Source organism: Saccostrea echinata, unplaced genomic scaffold, assembly GCF_033153115.1.
Source record: "Saccostrea echinata isolate AGI-Se365-2 ecotype Australia unplaced genomic scaffold, CSIRO_AGI_Sech_v1 ptg000032l, whole genome shotgun sequence".
NCBI classification, from domain to species: Eukaryota; Metazoa; Mollusca; class Bivalvia; order Ostreida; family Ostreidae; genus Saccostrea; species Saccostrea echinata.
Window position 1 is genome coordinate 230555 of NW_026889781.1, and position 26572 is coordinate 257126.

General features: G+C 32.8%; 1 protein-coding gene across 1 annotated transcript; it reads left to right on the top strand.

Moving 5' to 3' along the window:
• Positions 1 to 1181: 1181 nt before the first annotated feature.
• On the top strand, positions 1182 to 25960 carry LOC133197836 (myosin-IIIa-like). Its single transcript, XM_061334025.1, has 15 exons — positions 1182 to 1331; positions 1653 to 1764; positions 1899 to 2052; positions 2275 to 2377; positions 2645 to 2765; positions 3492 to 3560; positions 5746 to 5878; positions 6332 to 6563; positions 7812 to 7979; positions 22996 to 23120; positions 23552 to 23603; positions 24055 to 24110; positions 24226 to 24375; positions 25553 to 25670; positions 25805 to 25960. The coding sequence occupies exons 1-15, from the start codon at positions 1182 to 1184 to the stop codon at positions 25958 to 25960; spliced, it is 1899 nt and encodes a 632-aa protein (XP_061190009.1).
• Positions 25961 to 26572: the final 612 nt, after the last annotated feature.

The window sequence follows — 26572 nt, forward strand, 5'->3', positions numbered from 1 at the left end:
TTAACAAATACAGGTTATTATCTGCAGATTTGAATTAAAGTAAAGCGTGATAATTAAAATAATTGAATGACAAGTACTACTCGTAATTACTGAAATGACCATGTACTGAACGTATATATACCTATCGAAGTCTATTCTCAAATTTCCAAATAAGACATGGAGGTTATTGAAAACTAATTCACTGTTTCTTGATTTCACGGATTTATTAACACCGTGAATATAGCGAATATTAACACCGCGAGTTAATGTCCCCCTATACAGTAACCTTTTCTTTGATAAGTCAGCATACTGATGCTCTGTAACCCCTTTACACTGATATGTATTTCTATTTGTCTTTCATAGACCAACATTGGCGAAATTCTTCTGACCGTTACTCCTTGCAAGGAATTGGGTATTTATGAAAAAGAGGTTAGTCAAAGGTGTTATTTAATGACATTAAATACCAACATTAGTAAAACTATAATACTGAATATACTTTCATGGTAAATGATATCATGCATCCAATTCAATTTTTCTTATGAAAAAGAAAACAAAGGAAGATTCAAGTACTTTCTTAAAGTCATGTCTGCCGAAAGCTTAGATCAGCTGTTTTGATTGAAAGTGGCCAGCGTCTGTCCGTGATTCACTCGTCTGTCGTGTTCTTTGTGTTGTACACATGTTTCAAAGGCAGTTAACTAAAAAATAGTGTAAATCGCAGGATAAAACTGTGCCATTCAAACAACTTATTGCTCACTGACAGGTCTGTGAAAGTTATTGAATGACAGAGATCTGCCATTCAGTCATATTTCAGTAAACTTTCAGTCGTCTTTTAGTTAACTGAGAGGCGTAGTTTCATTTTGTGAATTTGGTGGAACGTTTAAAAAAATCTTTCTAAAAAACACCGGGCCAGAAAAGATGAAAATAAAAATAATAAAAAGCCTTCTGACATGGTTTAAAATTATTGGTAAGATTTTTCCTGTGAATAAAGTCGCGATTTTTATATCTAAAGAAGATCGAAACCATGAATGAGAGAGCATTCTTGACTATGGGCCTGTTGTTTTAGAGAATGCCTCCAGTAAGTATTGTTGTCTTTTTTATTACAATGAATATTCATTCAGGACCATGAAAGATACCATTGGATACATTTTGATAGCCGACTTCCGCCACATATTTTTAATGTGGCAAACAGAGCGTATCGGCGAATGTGTCAGATTGGGGGAAACCAGACAATACTTGTGTGTGGTGAGTCAGGCGCGGGAAAGACTGAAAATGCAAAATATCTGGTTAAACATCTGATGCATACATGTGCCTGTGAACAAGGCATCGACGATTTGAGAAGCAAACTTCTTCAGGTAATATACATGTATAAACAAATAAGCTGACTTTGTTGTAGCAAAAGAGAACTGAGAAAACGTAACTTTATTAAAATGAAAGTTACATGTAAATGAAGAAAAACATAGTTATCTGATGGAAAAATCCAGTTAACTTGAAGGCATGAAGGGAACTTGTGAAATGATATTTTCTCGGCATGTGATCTATCTGTATATTTTGCATCGTTTTGATCGGCAGAGACTCTCTTGGAAGATTCGACTCTTCAAATCTGATATGTACTTCCAAGTCTACAAATACATGTATTTAAGATAAATCTCTTTGATAAACTAACATTTTTACAGCTCGACATAGTGCTTGAAAGCTTTGGAAACGCAAGAACGAAAATAAACCCCAATGCCAGCAGATTTGCAAAGCTTCTGCAGATAAGCTTCAAAGATGAAAAAGTCATTGGAGGTAATTTCTGTTAGGTCAATTCCGCAGTCTTTAAATTTTGTAAATATAGCAATAAATGTTTACCATGTATGTCACTTAGCTTGATTTCCTTCTTATTTACCCACTTTCACTGACTTTCCACTCCATTAATTCAGCTAATTTGCGACACGTCATGCTCGACAAAAACCGGGCTGTGGACAGGACGGAAAATTGTAATGAAGGGAATTTCCACATTTTCTACGCATTATTTGAGGGACTGTCTCCTGTGGAAAAGCAAAAACTTCACTTGCAGAGTGAAAAATTTTATACGTAAGAGATACCTAAAATTTTGGGAGATATTTTATTATTCTAATGAGAATGCAATGAATAAACGTAAGGATCAGTTCTGACTGTTTGAGGCCAATTATTTGTGATTGTTAGAAGAGAGTAATGCAGAAATTTGTTTCTAAACACTTCTTATGCTTTTGAAATAAATATTAAGAGACTGATATTGAATATAAAATCTTCGGTCTTTATTTTCCATTGATTTAGAATACTCATGGGAAGTAATGAAAGTGTACCTGAAAAGGAGAAATATATTAAACAGTACCGTGAAATAAAACAAGCCCTGGAATGCTTTGCAGTGACATGCGATGTAAGATGAACTGTCCTTATTCTTATTCTCTAGTCAAAAAATATATAATTTTAATATAATATTAATTAAATAAGTATCAAGAAACAAACAAATATATATATTTTATATATGTTTTCTTTCAATAAAGTTCAATTCAGATAAGAAGAGTTTCTTTTTTAATACTACACTGTAATTTTTTTTTCATTTGTTTTGTTTTTGTTTGTTTGTTTGTTTGTTTATTTTTTTTGCTACTGTCTTTGCTTCAAACATTTCCTTTACATCAAACAGGAATTTACAATTCTGGAGAAAATGCTAGCTGCAATATTACTGCTGGGTGAGATTACATTTGTTAAACCAGCTAGCGAAATTGATAGAATCAAAGTAAAGAACGAGGAAAAACTGAGGCAGGGTAGGATAACCTGATTTTATTCAATCTTTTATATATCAAATGAAAAAAAAATCATTAGAACTATGAATTGAGAAAAAAATCATATGGAAGATGATAATTTTTAGCATGCCATGGGTTTGATATTATAGGGCTTTTGAACTTATTTCGGTGAATATTGGCACCAGTTGGCTGTACAAATGCACGAGCTAAGTTCAATAACTCCTTTATACATAGCTAAACATCTCCCATTCATTTATATTAATTATTTCAACTAAATGATTCAAATTAATAAGAATTTTGAGAATCGGCATTTCCATTAACGTCTTCAATATGGCATCATTCCAATGACCCTACCAAGCGTTATGCTATGCTTATTGAGGTTTTATTGAGGCTAATACGTATTAAATTATTAAATAATTATTTCAATTTTGCGTGAAAATAAACACATCTTACCTAGCCGCCACTACATATAATAAATTTGCCTTTGAGAGGTTAACCAGAGGACATTTTTTTTTGTTTACAAAGGGGCGTTAAATATTGAACACTCCTATTCGGAATGTTTCCGGCATAGTCATATAAGTAATACAAACTCAGCGTTCAATAAAACGCCAAGATATTGAACGCTAAAATTCTCTAGACTTTTGGTAGAATTGTTTTATTATCGACTATTTATTAGCTTTATAATAAATATATTTATTAAAATTATATTCATGTTTGTGCATTCATTGTTTTTCTATCATTTCAAAGTTGCGGAATTGATGAGTGTTAAAGTTGACGATTTGAAGAAAGGCCTTCTGTTGAAGAAACTTGGTGCTGGTGAGATGCACATTATTCAAACAAATAAGATTGTTTTTAATTACGACGGGAAATTAAACATGTGGAGGAAAATGTACGCACATTTCGGACAATTTCTACTTCATTTACAATTATTGCCTTAAAGACAGTTGAGAAGTTCCTAGGATATTGTATTTTGTATTTCTTTGTATTTACCAAAACAATTTATACTTATTATTATCTTATGATTTCTAAATCATTTTTAAAAAGTCTTTAAAAATGTAATCACTAAAAACTGTCACATAAGAAATTTGCGTAATATCCAATAGGATTGTTTAAGAAACACCCTTCTCTGGTATCTAGCGAAAATGCTGGTTATGTACCTAATTTTTTTTTTTTGCGAGGAGACTTGTTAAAGTGGCAGTATCTTAATCACAAACTCTCTGGAGAAATTATTTATTATTGAGGAAGGTCTTTTTATAAGTTAAAACAATATTTTTAAAAAGCACCCTTCATTTTCGTCATTTTATATCAAGCCCCAACTGATGAAATAATTCCATCTCGAAAATTGATTAGATTTATTGAAAATTAATTTGACCTTTAATAAATTTATATCTCAACGTCAAAGTCGTTTTAGCTTTTGTGTAGGAAGGACAAGATAGGCTTAGACCCCTTTTTGGCCCCTGGTTTGGGGTGTCTTTTAGAATGATGTAACAGTTTATCAATAAAACCCTGTTGTCACCCCTGCCACAAAATGAGTATTGGTTCTAAGTTATAGGATATACAGAGGTCACAGGAAGGTCAGAAAATATGTCAATTTCCGAATTTTCTCATTTTAATGCAATTTTTCATCAATTTTACAGCACATTTTGTTTCAGAAAACATGGAGCATAAGCTTGCCTATCTACCAAATTTAAATATTTCATACATTAGTATCAGATGCATCTTATGTATAAAAATCTGATAGGCAAGCTTGTGCTCTATGTTTCCCGAAGTGAAAAGTATCTCAAAAATGACGAAATTCCGCCAGAATTGAGGAAATTTGGGAAAATGTCCTACGTCTGCACCCTCTTGTGACCTCCATGCAAGCTTTGAATCAAAATTAGTGCTGGTTTTAAAACAAGCACCATTTTAAGTTCTTGAGTGCAAACTATCACAACTTCAACTGTGTTCTGATTTTTGCATCAAATAAAGGGCCAGATTCGGCCCTTACCATACCTTGACCTTTTCTGTTTCTTATGTTAAGCTTATAGAAAGAAGTTACTTGAAACTTTGAATAGCCCTAGAGCTTATTTAAAAAAAAAACACTTCCAAACATGATTTGTAGTCAATTATCAAAAGCCAGGCTTTTAGAACAGTAACTAAGCAGTATGTTTGCTATTCCAGGTATAATTTGCAGTTGACAATATTAATTACTCTGATCGTTATTCAAGGTTATATATTCAAGTTCAAAATCATTATTTTATTCCACTGATGAAATGTTTCGTTCACTATCTAGAAAGTCTCTAGTAAATCTGACTTAATATCTTAAAAGAAAAAAAAAACCACATAGGAATTTGTATAGTTATTATTGACATTCTTATAGATGTAAGTCTTATACGATGCCAACTTGATGCACAGGATGTGCATTTTGACTAATTATGTCTCTTCAGTGATGCTCATGCCAAAACGTTGGAAACCCGAAATATTGAATTTAAAAAAAAAATGAAGAGCTAAAAAGGGGGTGCCAAATACAAGAGTCAAATACAAAGAAGGGTCAGACCTATGCAAGAGGGAGATAATAATTAATTTTTGAAATATATATATTTTTTTATTTTACCACAGCAATTAAATATATATAGTTTTTGAAAGGGCAAGGCGCATTTAATTTCTTCTGGTCTTTATCTCTGAAGTTACATTTTATTATAATTTCATGTTTCATTAAAAGGTTGCCCTTCTTTATCTTCATGGTACTTCATGGATACATTTATATATGTAAATGTCAAAGTCAGAAGGTCATATGTTGGCTAAAGGAAGAGCAAGTTGTTTAATAGTATTGGTTCACATGTGAAGATATTTTTTCAAACATACTTATTTTAGTGCATAGACAGATGATATATTTTGGTACAATTATTGACTCATTGTCAAATATTTTGATTAATTGTTAGGTTTGTAAATAGCTAGGAATCCATAAAACTATTTCAAAAATTCCCGTCATTTCCTTCATTTCATCAAGTTTCGTTTATAGGTGAGGGAATCCATCACACCAGTATACAGGAGGCTGAACTTAGGAGAGATGCTTTGGCACAGCACAGTTATGAGCGAGTGTTTGGATGGGTTGTCTTGAAAATCAATGAGAATTTACATCGATATAGAATAGAGTACTTTTTAAAGTTCTTTAACAATTTGTTTTGTTTGTTGTTTAACGTCCCTCTCGAGAAATTTTCACTTATGGAGACGCCACCACTTGCCAGTGGAGAGCTGCAAATTTTGTCCTATACTCGGCACTTACGGCCATTGACCAGTGAGGGATCTTTTTCTTTCCAGCACCTACTGTGACACGGGACCTCGGTTTATACGGTCTCATCCGAAGGACCGGTTTCCACGTCCCACAGTGGGATTCGAACCCGCCACCTAAGGATCAACTCCTTACTTCGCGACACTAGAGCAGACGCTCTAACCACTGCACCACGCGGGCGACCGTTTTTAACAATTTAAAAGATACCTTGAAAACATGTTGTTTATTTTCCATTTTTAAAGATTATTTAATATGATGTAACAAATATGATTATGAAAACACATACGATAAGATATAATATTTTTTATCTATTAAGAACGGAAGACGTTACAAACATAGGAATTCTGGACATCCCGGGGTTTGAGGATCTACAAATAAACAGATTTGAACAAATGTGTATCAATTTACTAAACGACAAAATGCAGATTTTCATGTTTGATATGATTATCGAGAGTGAAAAGAAAATCTACGAAGACGAAGATGTTGATCCAGATATTTTGACCATGAAGATGGGAAATGAAAATGTTGTTGACATATTTGAAAATAAGGTAATTTATAAACTCTTAATTGTTCGTGTACTCTTCTGTGTTTTACTCAGCTTATTCAATATACAAAACACTACGCGGCTAGGATACCCTAGCAAAAAAATACTATAGTTAACTATAGTTTACTAAAGTTTACTATAGTTAACTATAGTAAATCAAAGTGTCAAAGTTTTCACCATAGTAAATCAAAGTTTTTATAGTGATCACTATAGTGTCAAAGTGATCACTATAGTAAATCAAAGTTTTCAAAGTGATCACTATAGTGTCATAGTTATCACTATAGTAAATCAAAGTTTTCAAAGTTATCACTATAGTAAATCAAAGTTTTCACCATAGTAAATCAAAGTTTTCATAGTTATCACTTTAGTAAATCAAAGTGTCAAAGTAATCACTATAGTAAATCAAAGTGTCAAAGTTATCACTATAGTAAATCAAAGTTTTCATAGTGTCAAAGTTATCACTAAAGTTAACTATAGTTAACTATAGTATATTATAGTTAACTATAGTTAACTATAGTATTTTTTTGTTAGGGTAAGGCTGTCCGAAGAAGGTCACAGTGTACCAGCCGGACTTACTTCTCTGAACTACCTCGATATGACGTCATAATGGCATATGACGTCAAATCACTGCAAATTTGAGCAGACATCATGGGGAAAGTGTCATAACTTTTACGTTCCTTTCACATCACAAGTAGAATACGTTGATGTTTAATTCATGTGTTTGGATTGTTGTTTTAAGGCCGTTATGATGGTGAATATTTGCAATATCTGCACTTTATATATACCCAAGAATACGTTTAATTGATTTATGTAAGAAACCGTTCACAATAATTTTGTTTTTCACTTGTGTCGATGTTATTTTTGTGCAACATTTAAGAAGATTTATAAGTGTCCGTCACGTGATCAACACAGTCATGTGACTTTACAGAAATGTTTTTTTATAATACCATATTCAACTCTCTTTACAACTTTACTGTGTATGTAAACATAGATTACAAATTGAAATCAAAACATAGCTCAAAATAAAATTGTATCATCTAATGCATATTAAGCCTTCGGACAGCCTTAACATAGCTGCGTAAAACTCTTGATATCAATCTTAATGTTGAAACATCTTTAAGATTCTTAAGCATTTTTTGTTTTATTGTGAAAAAATAAAAGAAAAAAAAAAAGAAAAAAAAAAAAGATATACATGCATGTGACATGAAATGTCGATATTTTGATACAGTAATGAATAAGGATTTTTAAACAGATGATAGGTATCTGGCAAACGCTAAGCACGGAAACATCACCGCCCTATGGACGAGACATGCATTTAGTGGTTAGACTGCAATGGAACCTTAGAGATCAAACTCCAAAACTGATAGAATTCAAACAAGGATGTCCATCAGAGTTTTGCATCAAACACCTTGCAGGAGAGGTAAAAGTTCGAAAAAAAAAAAAAAAACAACATCTACCTTTTTACAAATTTTATTACTTATACAATTTTACAGTACTTGAAGGAAACTATTTTTACAGTAAGATTTAGATTTATATATTTTGATAAGCAATTTGTTTGATATTATTAGTTTAACTGTTTCATATTTTTAATTTTTATGTCCTCGGATGGGACGTTAAATGGTGCCCCGTGTCAAGGATAACAACCCCCTTGGCACGCAAAAGATCGTTTCTCAAGTTTTCGAAAAAGAGTAGGCTCACTGGGGGTCGCCAGAAAACCCCCCAAAAACTTTCAACCCTGAACCCATACGTCATCCGCAGAAATATCGCTGAACTATTGCCGACTCGGCGCTAAACAATAACAAATAAATCAATCAATCTAAACAAAGATCATAATTAAAATTTCAAAAGTAGTTTGATTTTAACAGAGACAGTTACCCATATTCCCTTTGCGGTTCCATTCCCTATAATCTTCACTAAATTAACCAAAACCTTTGTATAGACTTATTTAAGCAAATTATTTTCCATAGTATTTTGGGCGACATAGCAATGCACATATAGGACAATGAGGATAACCAAATCAGATTTAAGTACACGTGCATAATATCAAACAATCAGAAATCAGCATATAAACATGCTTGTCCTTAAAATCATTTCTGATGATTGAATAATGAAGGAACTTGTATTATTTACATATACTATAAATTTTATCTCCTTACTTTAAAAACTAAGAAAGTTATATATGTTAAAACCTTAGCCAATCGGATTTCTGCATACGTGCTTGCACGTATTTTCTAGATTTCTCACAATCATATTCTTATAGTGCCTCATAAAATATTCCAATGTCTTAAATATCAAGGAATTATATTGAAAATACAGCCTATAAAGTATCAGCCAATCAGATTTAAGCTCATGTTCATGCATGTCCTCGCATTCAATTCTGAGTATAGAATCCATTTTACCTGTCTATATTCTTAATTTTATCCTGTTTTGATTAAAACTAAGGAATTAATAACTGCATTAATAATTAGATGTATCTAAAAATTCAGCCAATCAAATTGCATCAACGTGCATGTGCGTGTTTGAAGACTTTACTGATAAAGCATATTGTAGAACATTTTAATATGTACCCTTATTTTAATTGTCAAAGTATTTTGTCAAAAAAAATTCAAAGAAGCTATTGAGATTTTTGTTTCAGGCAATCAGAGCGAAGCAATTTAAGCATTTCATTACAAACATGAATGTTATGGCTATATCATGTTTATCAATCAATTCTCTCATTGCACGCACGCGCACGTGCATGCATGTGTATGTTTACAAAGTCGTTTCGTCTAAACTAGTTATACCTGTGTATATCTTTACGTACTGAGTTTCAAAGTATTTTACCAAAATATATAAAAGATACTTTTATATCAATTACCTTGATCATTTCACTCAATGACATAAAAGTGCCCAGAAAGGAGGAAAATATTAATAACAAGAGGAAACCTCCTTGCTGGAGCAACAAGCAGGTCTTTTGCTCTATTAAGCGAAGAAGTGAAGGACAAAAATGCATATTAGTATCTAAGAAAAAGAACACTGTTCTGAAGAGCATTCTACTTAAAATAATGTGAGACGTTTTTTTGTGACTAAAATCATTCAATTGCACGGATATATTTTTCAACAAAAAGTACTTAAAGTACTTCCGATTTGACTGGAAGCGACGTCGATCGACAAAAAATCAGGTCGGACGTCTTTTGTGACTAAAATCATTCAATTTCGTGTCCAAACCAGCTAAAATAAGCCTTCCTAACTACTTCAGGTCGGACCAATAGTTAACGAAAAAAAAGTCTGATACTTTCGGTGACTTAAATCACCCTGAAGTGAGGTAACAAGACTACTTTTGATGATCTCGCCTGTTGCTTCTTGTTATTTTGATCAACTTTGCTCAAATTAAAATTACAAATTTTAATTAGCTATTGAAATATTCAGAAAAAAAATTCGGCCCCTCTAGATCCCTTATTTTAGGGGTCAGCTCTTTTTTGTTGATATCAGATGAAAGTTAGCCTATTTGTGCACAGATTTTGTACTGTATGTTTTAATAAATTATTTGCAGGTAAAGAGATGTTGACGAAAAAGCGTTGAAAATTTTGAAATTTACGATATTCCTATTTTCTGACTATAGCATGCGCCGACGCGCGGCATTTCGATAAAAATAAAATACATTACGCATATCTGTACACAAAGGTATACAATATCTGAAAGTTTCATGTTTCTATCATGAGAATTATATGAAAAATTCTGCTGACAAAACGAACCTTCAAATTCCTTTAATCGACGATATCTCTTGAGTACTTATGCTAATTTTCAGATGTCATCTTGTCTAAACTACTGAGGTTATCTTTATATGTTGAATTTTAAAGCATTTCATCAAAAAATATATAAAAGTTACGAATATATCAAGTATATTGGTCATTTTAAGTATTGCACGCCCATGCGCGTGTATGCACGTGCGCGTAAAATGATCTTCGTTCCTCAAATATTCATAACATAATTATGAACCTAAAAAGGTTTTACTTGAAGATTGATTGATTGATTGTTTGTTGTTTTACGTTCTATTCGAGAATTTTTTACTCATATAGAAACGTCACCATGTACTGGTGAAGGGCTTCAAATTTTGACATTTACTCTGCATTTACGGCCATTGAGCAGTGAGGGATCTTTATCGTGTCAACGCCTGCCGTGAAACGGGTCTCGGTTTTTAAGGTCTCATCCGAAGGACCCGCAACTTTCACTTCAAAGTGCCGAGCGCATGGCGAAGGAACAGTTGCTACCCATTTTTTATCGACTTAGGTCAGTCGCGGCCGAGATTCGAACTCACGACCTCCCGATCACGGAGCGAGCGCTCTACCGACTGAGCTACCGTGAACGGTCTTTTACTTAAAGAAGAGTAGTTTCCAAGAACGCAATTGGACAAACAAGTACCCGGGAAAAATAATAAAAAGATGAGATCTCGTTGCGAGCAACGAGTAGGTCTTCCGTTTGATTTCTGATAAGAGATCTTAATTGGGAAATTTGATTGATAAAAGAAAGTAAAACAACTTTAAATGAATAAAAATATTCATATCAATTCTTCAAAATATGTTTAGCAACACATTAAAGAGTGAAATCTACCAATTTCAAAGAACTTACTTTTTTTCACTCACTTCCGGTATGACAGGAAGTACTCAAATTGACTTTTACCTCCTCACTGAGTGTGGAGGAATCGTCTCTTAAAGTTTAGAAGAAAAAAGCATCTTTCGACTACTTCCGGTTTGGAAGAAATAATACTGGTAACTACCTCCGGTCTGAGAGGAAGTAACGTCGAGCGTCAAAAAATATAATGTCGGACGTCTCCAATAACTTAAACCACTTAATTTCATGCCAATACTTGCAAAAATAAGCCTTTTCTCAACATTTCTCGTTTGACCGGAAGTGACGTCGATCGACGAAAACTGAGGTGAGACGCTTCCAGTTACGCAAATGCATTGACTGACTACTTCCGGTTTAAATGAATTGACGTCATTAGACGAATATTGATGATCTCTACCGCTTCCACTTCTTATTTGAGCAACTTCGCTGCAGTATTATCTTACATTGTACAAATTTTCAATAATTATGACAGATTGAGGAGAAAAAAAACCCCTCTAGATCCCTTATTTTAGGGACAAGCCCCTTTTGTTTTATATCACACAAAAGATGTTGTTATTCTTCGCACATTTTGTTCTGTATGATTTAACAAATTATTTTCAGGTAAAGAGATATTGTAGAAAAGCGTTGAAAAATTTGAAATTTTTGAAAAAAATATTACAGTTCTAGACAATTAAGGTTTATAGCAATCTTAGCTGCTAACGATATTTTATCGACTTTAAAAAAGTTATTTACAGACTTTAAATCAACTATTAAAACAAATCAAAATATTGTGTTTAAATCTTGAAATACTTTGCTAAAACTTTACTATCTACCTCCGTAAAAAGGAATAGCGCTACACGTAGGTCGCTTATGAAGTTTGCACCTTGGCTACGCGCCGATGTTACATAAATATACTCCAAAATTCACAATCAATGCCTAATCCATTTCAATGTTGTTTGTTTTATTTTATCAATAAAATAACGAATCAATTTGAAATAAGACTGGTCACTCTTATGATTCTGACGATTCTCTTTACATTTTTAAAATTGGTATAACAATGAAAATAACCCGTGATTGAAAAAAATGTGTATTGAAATAATTCATAATAATTCCTTTTGTTGCAAAACGAATTCATATACTTTTTCACAACGTAGAATAAGCGCAATACTTTTGAGTAAACAGTTAAAGTAAAAGTAATTGCGGAGCGCTAGTCCACACGCGATGATTCTCCAAAATAAAACACATGATAAGACATAATTGAGGAAAAAAACGTCTTATAAAAGATAGCGGTAAGGATAAAACAATGAAATATGGAGATAGTAAACAAATAAAATTTAAGATTGGTTAAATGCACTATCGTTTTGTATTAAAATCAAATCAGAGATATTAAGATAATTTATTTTATTTGAAAGATCCAATTTAATAAAAAGGGTAATCCATAGATCGTTGTGTTAGTAAAACAGGTTTAGAAAGACAATGTTTGTGTTGTGTACGGTCACTGATCGCTGTTTCACATGCACTCGATTGTTCCTTTGCCACATGTGATCAAATAAATGTTAAGTAATGGTAAAGAAAACAAAAACCGACGGCATCTGAAATAAGACACATTAAGACGAGACTGAGAAACAGATTGTTTTTAACTTAATTTAAATTTGACAGTCGGAGCGAATAAAAATGGAAATGATTTAATAAACTAGCCATTTCGGATTAAGACTATTATGATTAAAAACAAAGATAAGCCGAAATAGTCTGAAATATTCGATATTATTATGAACATAATTTTTTAGGTCACCTGAGTCACTCAGGTAACCTATTGCTATCTCTTTTCGTCCGTCGTCGTGCGTCGTTCGTCGTCCGTCGTTCGTCGGTCGTAAACTTTTGAACATTTTCAGCTTCTTCTCTGGAACCAGCAAACCAATTTCAACCAATTTTGGCATATAGCATCTATAAGTGAAGGGGAACAAAAATTGTGAAATTCGTGGCCCCTGCCCCCCTGGGGCCTGAGGGGTGGGGCCAAAACCATCAAAATTAATGCAATCTTTAAAAATCTTCTTCTTTACTCCTGGACATCAAGCAGTTAAACTGTTGGCATGATTGTAATAAGCATTGAGCCCTCTTCCAAAATTGTGAAATTCATGGCCCCAGGGTCAAGGGTTCTGGTGCTAGGGCGGGGCTATATAGATCATATAGTGAAAGTGCATTATTTCTCCTGGGTATTATTGAAACAAATTGAATACATAGTTGTGATAAGCAAGAGTGACTCTACCAAAATTGTGATTAAAATTCATAGCCCCAGGGTCAGGGTTTCTGGTGCTAGGGTGGGGCTATATAGATCATATAGTGAAAGTGCATTATTTCTTTGAAAATCTTCTTCTGTACTCCTGGGTATTATTTAAACAAATTAAATACAATTAAAAAAAATACTTAGTTATGATAAGCAAGGATGCCTCTTCCAAAATTGTGAATTTCATGACCCCTGGATCAGAGGTTCTGATGTTAGGGCAGCCTCTATTTATTATTTAGTGAAAATGCATAAATGCTTTAAATATCTTTTCTGCACCTGGGCATATCAGAGGCAAAAAGAGTAAAAGTTTTAATAAGGAAGGGTATTTTTACCAGATTTTTGAACATCAAGACCATTTGGTCAAATGTTCTGGTCCAGGCCAGGGCTCTATTTATTTGTATTCTACTGAGAGGAGTTATTCCCCTTTGCCATTTACTTGTGATAATTAATCACTGTAAATAATGTACTTGAAAGGTTAATAGAATAAGAGAATTATGCAAGAATTTTTATTGTATAATACAAAAAGTACTTTCATAATTTTAATGATCAGGTAGACTTGTAAGTAATAGATAAATAAAAATGAGACAAAAATAACTTGACTTATTAAATGTTCATCAAAGACCAAGAGAGGCCAATGTAAGAGATTTCAACAAAGAACTAAAAGAGATTAAAAGAGTAGAGAAGCACTGATAGTTTGTTTATATACTGTCTGGTGAGAGTGATAAATGGGGAACAGATTAGAACCTAATTTATGAACTGTTAATGAATACTAGACTAATTATTTTGTTGATCCTGATCACCCTATTTTTTTGCTTTTGGGCAACAAAGCTTCACCTTTCAGTTCATTTTATACTCTATGGATCCTCTAAATTGTTGTATTATACTCAGGTGACCGTTAAGGCCCTTGGGCCTCTTGTTATTAATTGTTGTGTTTTTGATTGATTTAATACGCCGATTTTTGTTTTGCTAACGACTGCGTGTTACTGGCACACAAGCGGTGGACATAGGCAACGCGCGATCGAGGGATTAGTTACATAACTGTAAACACAACACAGTCAGGGGTCGAGGTGAATGTAAGAAGCATATAAAAGCAGTAAATGACTGTGAATTATTTAACGCTTATTTTTTTAAAAAGAGAATTATAATGTTTTTTTGATATTTAAACAAAGAAAATATTCTCTCTCTCTCTCTCTCTCTCTCTCTCTCTCTTGGAAGCCTTGTTTATTTTAAAACAGAATAAAAAGAGAAAGTTGTCACCAAATAATCTGTAAGGGAACCATAGAGCAGGTTTAAAACCTAATTTCCAAAAAAAAAAAAAAAAAAAAAAGAAGAAGAAAAATAATGGATTCAATGTTCTGAGGAATATTATTTAGAGCAAATTAATTTCAGTTATACGCACGAAAAGTTATCCTTCACTTGCCAAATATAAACGGTTACCCGTTCATCTATGTCATACACAAAACCTAGACAAAATAATATTTTCATGAGATAATGTAGATTAAGAGGAACCGCGTTTCCAGCGACAGCCATATCCAAATATTTATCCTTTTTGATTGATAAAAGCGAAAACTTTCAAGGGCCATAAGCCCTATTTATTGGTGTCAAAAGAAAGATCTTAAGATTATAAACAACTTTTATTCTACGTTTTAACAAAATATTTTTCTTAAAACATATATTAAAGGAAGAAATGTCAAAATTTTTGCTCTTTTATGCGTCCTTTTTTTGACCCAGCTCAAGCGCCATTTTTACCACAGCAATCAAAATACCAAAGTCAAAGTGTATAACTGCATTCTTATATTTATTTAATACAATAATATTTCTGTGCATGCTTTTATACAGTCTAACAGCCTTGGCCTTGAAACCAAAGCCCAATAATTTCAATCAAAGCGTGAAATCTTGGAAAAGAAAGGAGATTTCTGAATTTCGTTACAACACCTTGCAACATTTTAGCAACATATATAAACTCTGAGAATATAATCAAAATCCATTGAAAAATAAGCAAGAAATGAGGCATCAAATTCAGCGTCTAAGAAAAAGAAGAAAAAATTTCGGGCCTTAGCGAATGTTGACGTTAGATTTTCATTGCTCTTTCAGACCTGAAATTTTTATAAAAATCTAGTGCGGTTTCAGAGAACTCGTGTACACGAAATCGTTTAAAAAAAAACAAAAATAAAAATAGTGGAAAAGAAACCTGAAGACGGAAGACCTTAAGAAGGTCTTCCGTAGAAAACGAACGACCTGACTCGAAGTAGTTCTAAAGAAACCTTAGAATAGCAAGAATGTTCCGCTGAAGACGAGAGACCTTAATAGTGAAAAAAAAAACGAACTTAGAATAGCAAGAAGGTCTTCCGTAAAAGACTAAGGACCTTATTAATACAGACCCTAAAACGTGCTACTACACCTCAGAAACGAAACGAACCGTTCCTTGCAAAAAGCGTACCCTTCCGGGCACAAAGCGAACCGTACCGTTCATAAATAATTTTTGAAATAATTCAGCAAGCCACGCCCCGAAATCATTCCGAATCCTTCAATGACTAAATACAGTAAGTAATTTTCTTTTATTTCTTTCGACGCAGCGTCCGTTAAAGAAGGACGGAAAATAACCCTAGAGATTCAAAATAATAAGTACCATGCATCTGGACTTACATCTGTTAATAAAAAGAAGCCACACAAATCTAATTACGACTTCAAAAGAGCTCGACAGAGGCGATTCCTTAGTCGGTATGCCTGACCAGGTTGTGCTCGACTAAACATTTTTTTCTTAATTAATGCAGCATCGTAATATTTTCGTGTACAATTTATGATAAATAAAAGTGAATTAAATTCTTTATCGTTTATTAGGTCTTCCGTTTTCAACGGAAGACCTATAGTGATTCTACTGTTTCTTATTATTAGGTCTTCCGTTTTCAACGGAAGACCTATAGTGATTCTACTGTTTCTTATTATTATTATTCTTATTCTTATTTTTTTGACTTTCTAATTTTGTGCACGCGATTTCTCGAAGACTATTGGATGGATTTACATGAAATTTTCAGGAAAAGTGTGTTGTATTATGAACTTGATCTATCTGAGAGATTTTTTGGAAATTCCCTTCCGGTGCCAAGTTACAGACCATTTTCTGATTTCAAAATGACATTTTGTCCGCGGATAATCTCAAGAACCACAAGAGATATCAATGTCAAACTTTCAGAGATTATAGTTCGTGATAGGTACTAGCCAGGTCGCTACTTTTCGTTTGTCGTCGGCACTTCCGGTCGCTTACGGAAGTGATCAAAGAAATCGTAAAATTTCAACTTTCCTTTTTTAAATTAAAACTTACATCACATTATTGCATCTCTTTTGTAGTTTCGAAATATGTTAGTCCCACCGGAAACAAAAACGTCAACTTCCGGTTATAAGAGAAAAACGACATAATTTGAGTATTTTTCTTTCCCATTAATATCTTCTGTAGATAAAGTATTTGAAATGAATTTTAAATATGTTATTCAGACTGCAAATGTCTAGAGTAACGTCAAATATCTTTGTAAAATTCACTTCCGGTTGCGTGTTTTCCTGTCCTCAAAATGAGAAGTTGTGTGAGCAAGATCTCAGAAACGGTAAGAGATTAAGACACCAAACTTTTATGAGCAACAGACCTTAAGATGTAGGCAAAACCATTTGGGTTAAGAGCGTCAGTCGTCACTTCCGGTCGTCACAGGAAGTGATCAAAGAAAACGAAAATTTCAACTTTTCTTTTTTTAATTATAAATTGCATCACTTTATTGCATCTTTTTCGCAGATTCGAAAGATGTTCGTCCCACCGGAAACAAAAACGACAACATCCGGTTAGAAGAGAAAAACTAAATAATTTGAGTTTTTTTAATTTCCAGTAAATATTCTATATAGATAAAGTATTTGAAATGAATTTTAAATGTGCTATTCAGAGTGCAAATGTCTAGAGTAATCTTAAATATTTTTTCAAAAATTCACTTCCGGTCGCGTGTTTTCCTGTCCTCAAAATGAGAAGTTGTCTGAGCGAGATCTCAAAAACAGGTAAAAGATTAAAACACCAAAATTTTAAGAGTAATGGACGTTGAGGGGTAGGTGAAACCATTTGGGTTAAACGGTTCAGTCGTCACTTCCGCTTGTCACAGGAAGTGATCAAAGATAACAAAAAATTTAACTTTTCTTTTTAAAATTAAAATTTACATGACTTTATTGCATCTCTTTTGCTGTTTTGAAATATGTTAGATTCCACCGGAAACAAAAACGTCAACTTCCGGTTTTAGGAGATAAACTACGTTATTCTTATATTTAACTTTCTCATAAATATCCCGTATCAATGAAGTACCTGAAATGATTTTATGCATGTTGTAGATACTGCAAATGTCTAGAGAACAGTCAGAGATTTTTATAAAATTCACTTCCGGTTGTGTGTTTACCTGTTCTCAGAATTAGAATTTAGTCCCACAATATTGTTCGGCAACAGTAAACGACTGAGGACTAAAACTTTCAGGACTGATATTCAGTCATCAGTTTATTTGAATCATGAGAAAATCTTGCATCGCCGTTACTTCCGGTCGTGAAAGGAAGTGATGTAAAAAAGTGAATGGTTAATGGTTAGCACGTTGGATTTTCATGCTGATGATTAGGGTTAAATCTCCAGAGTGTCTGAATTTCTTTTATCACTTTTTTAGCTTGAATTTTCTTTTTTATTTTCAGAATCAGACGGAAGACCTCTCATTGCTCGCAATGAGTTTCTAGTTTCTATACCTTTTATCTACCCTATTCTTGTCTCTATGAACGTTCTCGGAATCCAAGACACATTGAAAAATGTATTAGGATTCTGTGCTATTTGCCGAATCAAGCCCTTAAAATAATTTTTTTATTCATGTAAATAATAGTTTTAGGGAGAAATGATTACAGAGTTAGCAACAACAACAACAAAAATTCAAAAACATTACGAACTAAATTGTCAATTTGAAAGCGGACATGTAAACGCCTCTCAACCACTAGAAAAAATAAATAAAAGCGATGTATATATAAATAATATGTGTTGGTTTACACTCTTCTGACCAACCCAAGATGTTATCGCCAATACAACATACTGTCAATAAGTTCAAACGCCACATTTTCGCATGGAATTTTCCGTTTAATACACGTAATCCAAAAAAAGAATCTAGATATATGTCAGAATTAATTTTTATTTAAAGCATTTTCTGATTTCATTTGCTTTATTCACTGAAACCTGTAGGTAAAATATGTTACCTGGAATTTACACATAAAGCCCAGTTTAATCTTTTTTTTAAATGCTTAGTCTGTGCACTGTTACAACGCACTTTGAAAAATTACGCACTTTGAAAAAAAATTCAAAGTGCGTTAATTTTGGAACCACGTTAACGCACTTTGAAAAAAAAATCTTTTCAAAGTGCGTTAATATCGACCATATTAACGCACTTGTGAAAAAAAATGTGTACGGCTTGGTCAATATTCTTAAAAATTTTAGGCATGATAAATAGTTATTTGAACCTGGTTGAATAATTTTTCGATGATGACGTCAGGATCTGAGATATAGACGTTTAAAAGATTTTTAGGAGTTGTCTTGTTTCCAAAGGTTCTAGTAACTGTTATAAAAGGGGAAATGGGTTCTTAGAAATAATGGAGGAATGATTGTTTAATAGCACAGTTCCGTTTCTTTTCTTTTTTTTAAAAATCTTATCCAGTCTCTAATAAGTTCGGTAAATGTAGGTGTCGATAAGTGACTTAAAGCATCGCATTTTTCTTTCGGCTAAAGGGAGCAATTATGATTTTTCCATAGCATAAAAACTCTCTCTCTCTCTCTCTCATCTACTTTTCTATCATATTCATCTATCTATTGTGAACATATATGAAACAATGGTTGACTCATTTATTTGATAGTAAGAAAGTAAACCTTAGCCACATTACTCACTCGACTGAAATTTTTACCTCGTTCACTAATAACTTTTCTCAAAAAAGTTATGCAGTCAGGTTACTTCTAAATCAGTAAATTGATATCATTAAAACGCTAGGCATGTCAAATAGCATGATTTAATTACCATGTAAATGCATTTTTTTTTCTGAGGAATCATTGTGGATACATTTTGAATAAAGGTTATGCAGATCTCTTTTTAATATAGTAGGGTGCGTAATTTTTTTTTCAGGAAAGCTTATCTCAATTTTTTCATCTATTTTACTTTAACTCAAATTTATTGAGAGAAATAATATCAATGTCATACCAGTTATGTAAATACATATATTTGTGTAGGAAAGATAGAGGGTTGGGCTGGGGGACTTTCTACCTGTCTTTTCCTCGTTCTCGTTGAGGGTAGATGAATTCATAAGTTTATCGGAGAAAATATACATGTAACAAATTAATGCTGTGTATTATTAAAATCTAAGTCCACAATTTTTGTTTTATACGTATTTTTTATAGTGCGTTAAGTGCCTCCATGGTAAAAAAAATGTTGATAAACACTCTTAACGCACTTTGAAAAAGAATTTCAAATGGCGTTGATTTTGTCCAAAATTTAACGCACTTTGAAATTTTTTTTCAAAGTGCGTTGATTTTGTTCCAATTTTAACGCACTTTGAAATTTTTTTTTCAAAGTGCGTAATTTTTTCAAAGTGCGTTGCGACAGTGCACGCGTGTTCATCCAAGTTTTTTTTTCAGAAACACTGTACATTTCTTGCCATGGTCTCGTTATCTAGACTGACGTCTTTGTATACTTTCGTTACTTACTCTAAAACATTTGAAAATTTCGATCAAGTATTGTCATCACACGCGCACAGGTAAAAACTTAAGGTGTGTATATTAAACGGTATCTAATCCAATAGTCCAGATATGCCTACATCCACACGTGTATCAACAGTTTACTGTCTTAAACAGTACGTCTACAATAATGAACCAGTTTTAACAAGCAGAAAAACAGAATTTCATGTACAGTCAGCTTTCTTCTAGATTTTCAATTAAAAAAGTTTGAGTTTGACAAGAAACCAAAAAAAAAAAAAAAGGGGGGGGGGTTAGCACCCGACATGGGGTAAATTATCCATTTGCTTTTAAGGACATGCTTGGGTGCATTTTATTTATTTTCTAGGTAATTGAAAACGGACAATTTATTTCTAACATTTTGACGGATTATTCATTTCGGAAATCTGTCTTTGCAGTCAATATATATTATAAATATATATACATTGTAGATGGAATTGTATCTATCTGAACCATTTTCTTTCTTGTAATTTCCCTTTAAAGGACTTATCGCATGATTTTTCAAAAATCTTAATTTTATGAAAAATATTATCTACAACCTTGTTTATTAAAATACTGAATAAAATAAACGTTGTTGAAAGCGTACTTTAAGAGATATTGAGAGTTGAAATTCAAATACGGCAATATGCATATTTCAGTCGGATTTCGGCGAAATACTGCTCTGACGTCATAGGCGACAATTCAGTGATAGAGAGATGAGAAGTTGCACACTATTTATGGAGTTATCACGGACAAATGCATCTTAATTAAGATAAATGCTGGAAAAAATAATTCCTAACGTGCTTTTCAATTACTATAGAAACATTAACTAGTTCTAAGCTATAAGACTTTTGAGATATTTTCGTTTTTATTCCAAATATTTAGCATCTGTAGGTCTGATCACGGCAATGTTTCGCCGTGATCGGAAAATATTTTTCAAGACCGCCATCCTTTACAAAACATATGGAGGCATACTTGCATAAATTATAATATTAAAAATGAAGAATAACAAAGTTATATAATGTTAAATTTGTGAATCAAAAAAGTTCATACATGTGATAAGATGACAAATCAAATTGTATTGTGATGGCGAGTTTCTTCGTCTTCGCCGCGTCTCCCTCGCTATCGTCGCTGCTATTTTTACAATGTTAACAGATTTTTCAGATTTTTTTCTTGCTAACAATTCTAAAATATATGGTTGGATATTCAAATTCATATCGATAAAATCAGTGATTTGGTCATTCATAACGTAGAAAATTCAGGTTGTATCACGTATATTTTAGTAAGATTAACGTGAGGAACTGATCAGCCATTGTCGCCTTTGACGTCACAGGGTCACGTGATCGCTATCTAATTAATTTAGATTTTTAATTTGGGGGGTTTCATTTGAGTCAATAATTGGTTAATTACCGCGATTTATCCACTGTAAAAACACAAAATTTATAAGCTGTGGTCATAAGGAACGTTTTACACTTTTAATTTCAAATAATTTAGAAACATGCGATAAGTCCTTTAAGATGCGTTTTTTACACATTGATGGAAAATTTATGTAAAAAAGGAAATCAATTACGCCCACAGAAAATAAAGTAATATTTTGCACCAATTGTGTGCACTTCTACCGATTACTTCCCAATGTGTTTTTCCTAGTGAGCCAAACACCTAAGAAATCTATGTAAAAAAAAATTTATAATTCATCGCAAATAAAAATGAAAATAATAACTTTTATTTTTTGTTGTTGTTTGTTTGATCATTCGGTCAAGAGAAAAAAATGTTTTGATTTTTTTGTTTTTTTTTTTTTTGTTTTTGCTTCTTTCTTTTTTTTTTTTTTTCTTTTTTTTTTTGTTTTTTGTTTTAATTTTTTGTTTGTTTATTTTAATGAAGCAACAGCGACAAAAACGTAAAAACAATGGCAGACGAAATGAATTTATAAAATCAAACTCATTAGTTTAAAAGTGTGATAAGTGAATATTGAAAATAATGATTGTATTCAATTAGGAAAATTAAAAGAAAAAAATATATATGTACGCTTATTCTTTAAAAAAAAAAACACATGCAGAAAGGCCTTAATGGCGACGCAACCAGAATATTTTTTCATCCTGGTTATACAGTGTTTGTTGAAATGTTCGATTTATTTCCAAGTTATTGAACCATATGGCGATGGTGTACAAAATAAAATAATAAATAGACAACTTAAATTATTTTAATTTTAAAAGTGAGAGTAGTTCATACAGAAAGTAAATAAAAAAGATACAGTAAAAAAGACGACTTGTTGAACTCAATAACGAAAATACAGCTGCAAAAAGGAAATATTTATAACAGCTTTAACTTAAAAACAACTTATTAAAAATGCTTACGACACCGTCCTTCCATTTATATAAAATAAAGAGATTATAAAAACGTAAAGAGCGTACAGGCCCCGCGCCCACTTAATTTACAAACCGCACAAAGCGAACCGTACCGTACCGTACACAAAACGAACCGTTCCGTGCAAGAAGCGTACCGTACCGTACACAAAACGAAACGAACCGAACCGTGCATGATGTGGAGTAGTAGCACGTTTTAGGGTCTGTAATAATAATAAAAAACCTTAGAGGTATTCCGTAGACGACAGAAGACCTTGATAATAATAATGACCAAAAAAAAAAAAAAAAAAAAAAAAAAACCAAGAGTAAAAGCAATAACAAACCAATAGCTGTAATCTCATTCAAGTACTCTTGCTCTATCGGGTAAACTTACATGTATCGTTTTTCCTTATACGATTTTAGAAAAATTGAAAATAAAAAAAAAGTTTTTACGAAAATTATCATATGGTTCATTTAGATCTGGTACAATTGTGAAAATATTCTAGAGAAGAATCGAGACAAACTTACAGATGATTTGAGAAACATAATAAAGAAAAGCATTGACCAGCAAATTTCAGCAGACCTTTCGGGAACTTTATCAAGGTAGGTACTCGATCCATGTCGTAGCTTCTATGTATTTTAACAGTTTGTCATGATGTCTATATTTACTCCAGAAAAAAAAATTATTATTCATGTTTTTTTATTCTTACAATATCAATAAATATGACGAAAAGTTTCAATGTTTTGAATGATTTTCCATTCTTTTCTGAATAATTGTGACTAGTCATGATATAGTTCTTTTTTTTTTTTTTTGCTTAGTTATTATCGTGTCAAAAATGAATGATAAACACAAAAGATATATTTGTTCAACCCTGGGATAAGAAATCGAAGGGGCAGATAATTCTTGTCTTTCATACAGATGTTTTTTTGCAGATAAATGTTTTCATATGAAAGATGAAAGTAGAATATTTGGACAGCAAATGCATAGACATTCATATGTTTGCTAATAAATATATGACAAATTATCATTCTAGAAACCATAATGGTCCCAGAAGAAAGTCAAAGACTGCTCTTGACACTTACAAGGTATAATGTTTATATTTTTTCACTGCACATTCTAGATGTAATTTTCAATATCAACAGAAAACGCATTGCATGGTTTGCTTGTGTTCACATGTTTTTATCATTAGTATTAATGAAATATGAAGTTAAAAAAAATAAATCATAATATATCGTGGGAGTGAATTTAATGGATTTCTTTTAATAAAAAGGATTTATCAATTTCCTCAGGATACATGTATTTGAATGTCCATAAAAAAGCTACATCTAGGAAATTTTAAAAAAATGAGAAATCCCGAATAAATGACTGTTGCAAATTTATTGACCTAATAGTATGCAAGTTATATTTTTTCTGTTTAATAACCAGCTTTCTGGTATATAAAAGATCTAATATTGAAGTGACTTTTAATTTTCAAAATGTATTACAATAAGATAATAGTTACGAAGACTTTAGTACACAATTCCTTTTTTTTTCAAGGAGTCATTGAATGAGCTTATGAAGGAACTGGAACGTTCAACGCCTCACTTCGTAAGGTAGAGATCCATAGTCTACGCTTAACATATACGCATGAAGAAAGTACATGCGGTTTTCCTTTCCAAAACTGTTTATTGCTAATTTAGCGCAGTCCTTTTTATTTTGAACGTGTAGGTGCATAAAACCAAAGGAAGAACCGAACAGCTGTTCCTATGACAAAAGGGTTGTTGGAAAGCAATTGATGTACAATGGAATTTTGCAGATAGCAAAACTTCGAAATCACGGATTTTCTGTTCAGTTAACAGTGACGGATTTCATTAAAAGGTATGTTAGGTAATTAACTAAGTAGGAAAACATTAAACATAGCGTAAAACATGGCGACATATTATTGAATGTGAACCAAAAATTGACGGCTTTGCTTGTTTGTTTGTTTCTTGTTTAATGGCTCTTTCGAGAAATTTTCACTCATATGGAGACTCCGCCACTTGCCGGTGGAGGGCTGCAAATTTATACCTTTACTCGGCACTCCCGGCCATTGAGGAGTGAGGGATCTTTTTTGTTCCACGACTACCTCGTACCTCAACAGGGGACCTCGGTTTATACGGTCTCATCTGAAGGACCGGTCTCCACTTCCCGCAGTGGATTGAAATCAGCGACCTAAGGATAAGCTTCTTACTCTGCGACGCACTAACCACTGCCCCATGCGGGAGACCCAAAACCGATGGCAGTTATTTCTCATCATTTTTAATTTTGTCTGCCTTCTTGCCTTTTTGCAAGATCTTAGAAATATCAAACGGTCACGGTGGCCAAGTCGGTAGAGTACTCGCTCCGTGATCGGAAGGTCGTACTTTTAAATTCTAGCTGCGACTGACCTAAGTCGATGAAAAATAGATAGCAACTGTTCTTCGACAAGCGCTCAGAACGCTGGAGTAAAAGATTCGGGTATTTAGATGAGACTTTAAAAAACTGAAGTCCCCGTTTCACGACAGGCCTTGGCATGATAAAGTTCCCTCACTGCCCAGTAACCCTGAGTGCCGAGTATAGTTCTAAATGTTGGCATAGGGTGACGTCTCTTTATGAGTGAAAAAAATATCGAACGGGACGTGAAACAACATAAAATCAATCAATTAGAAATATCAATATACACTTAAGGTTGAAATATTTGGTATTTCCCATACGTGGGAGCTAAGTAAATGCAATTCTCCTTTTATCAACACTTGCATATATATACATGTACATATCAAAGAAAGGACTGGACGCTGAGTAGAATATCTAGGTTGATAAAAGTAATTGTGTGGAAAATAAATATTTCTTTCTGATGTTTTTTTTATTATTTCTTACTGGGGTCAATGTATAGGAAAAATGCTCAATAGGCTTTATCTTTTTTCTTTCATTTCACCAAACCCCTTTTATGTATTTTTTATTCAGGAATTTTCTTTCTATGTGTTCAACTTTGAACAGAATTTTGAACGTTCAATTCAGTTATTTATAATTTGCCTAGGTACAACATCCTCTTTCCGGAACTGCATGCAGGGTCTACTAAAGAAGATTTAGAATCTATTATCGAAAATTTACTTCCCTCTGAAATGAAAGATTGCTTTCAACTTGGACAACACATGGTATAAACCTTTAGATTTTACACAGCCTATGGTCCTGCGAAAAAAAAAAAATCGTACACAAATTTTCTAACAGCTAAACAGATTTATTGGTATGTCCAATAAATATTTTGCAAAGTTTTTAAATATTTTGCTAGATTTTCTTGAAAGAGGAGGTAGACATATACATTGAGAAGAAATTATTTGAGAAAAAAAGGAATGATGAGGAAAATCCAGGTCAAATGAGAAAAAGAAAAAGACAATCAAAGATAACAATTGAAGAGGACAAAGTGAAGGCACCAGGAAGTGTATGATTACTTGCTCAGTACAAAATATGTTTCATTAAAATAATGTTTTGAGAATTTATTGGAAGCTCGATTTTACCCGCTTTTATTACGTCACTTATTACGCCACTTAAACGCGAGGTCATTTCCCTCGTGCAGATCTGACAAAATATTTACCCTCTTCATTTCCTAAGCTTGTTGATTTGTAATATTTTGAAATATCCGCAGATATGGGTTGCAAACATTGGTTTACCATTTTTGAAAAAAAAAATCCTAAAAGAAAAAATGCCTTTGAAGCGAATTTAGAATTCTCACAAATCTTGCAGTGAATGATATACACTGTATCATTTACTTGAAGTTATTTTTACGAAATATCAGTATTTGCATCAAACATACATTGTATACTGGAATATTATTCTATTTTAAGCTCACCTTAGCCAATGGATCAAGTGAACATTTCTGATCACATTTTGTCTGCCGTCCGTCAGTCTGTCTGTCCGTCTGTCTGTAAACCTTTCACATTTTCAACTTCTTCTTAAGAACCACTGGGCCAATTTCAACCAAACTTGCCACAAAACATTCTTTGGTTAAGGGGATTCAAGTTTGGTCAAATGAAGGGTCAACTCCCTTTTCAAGAGGAGA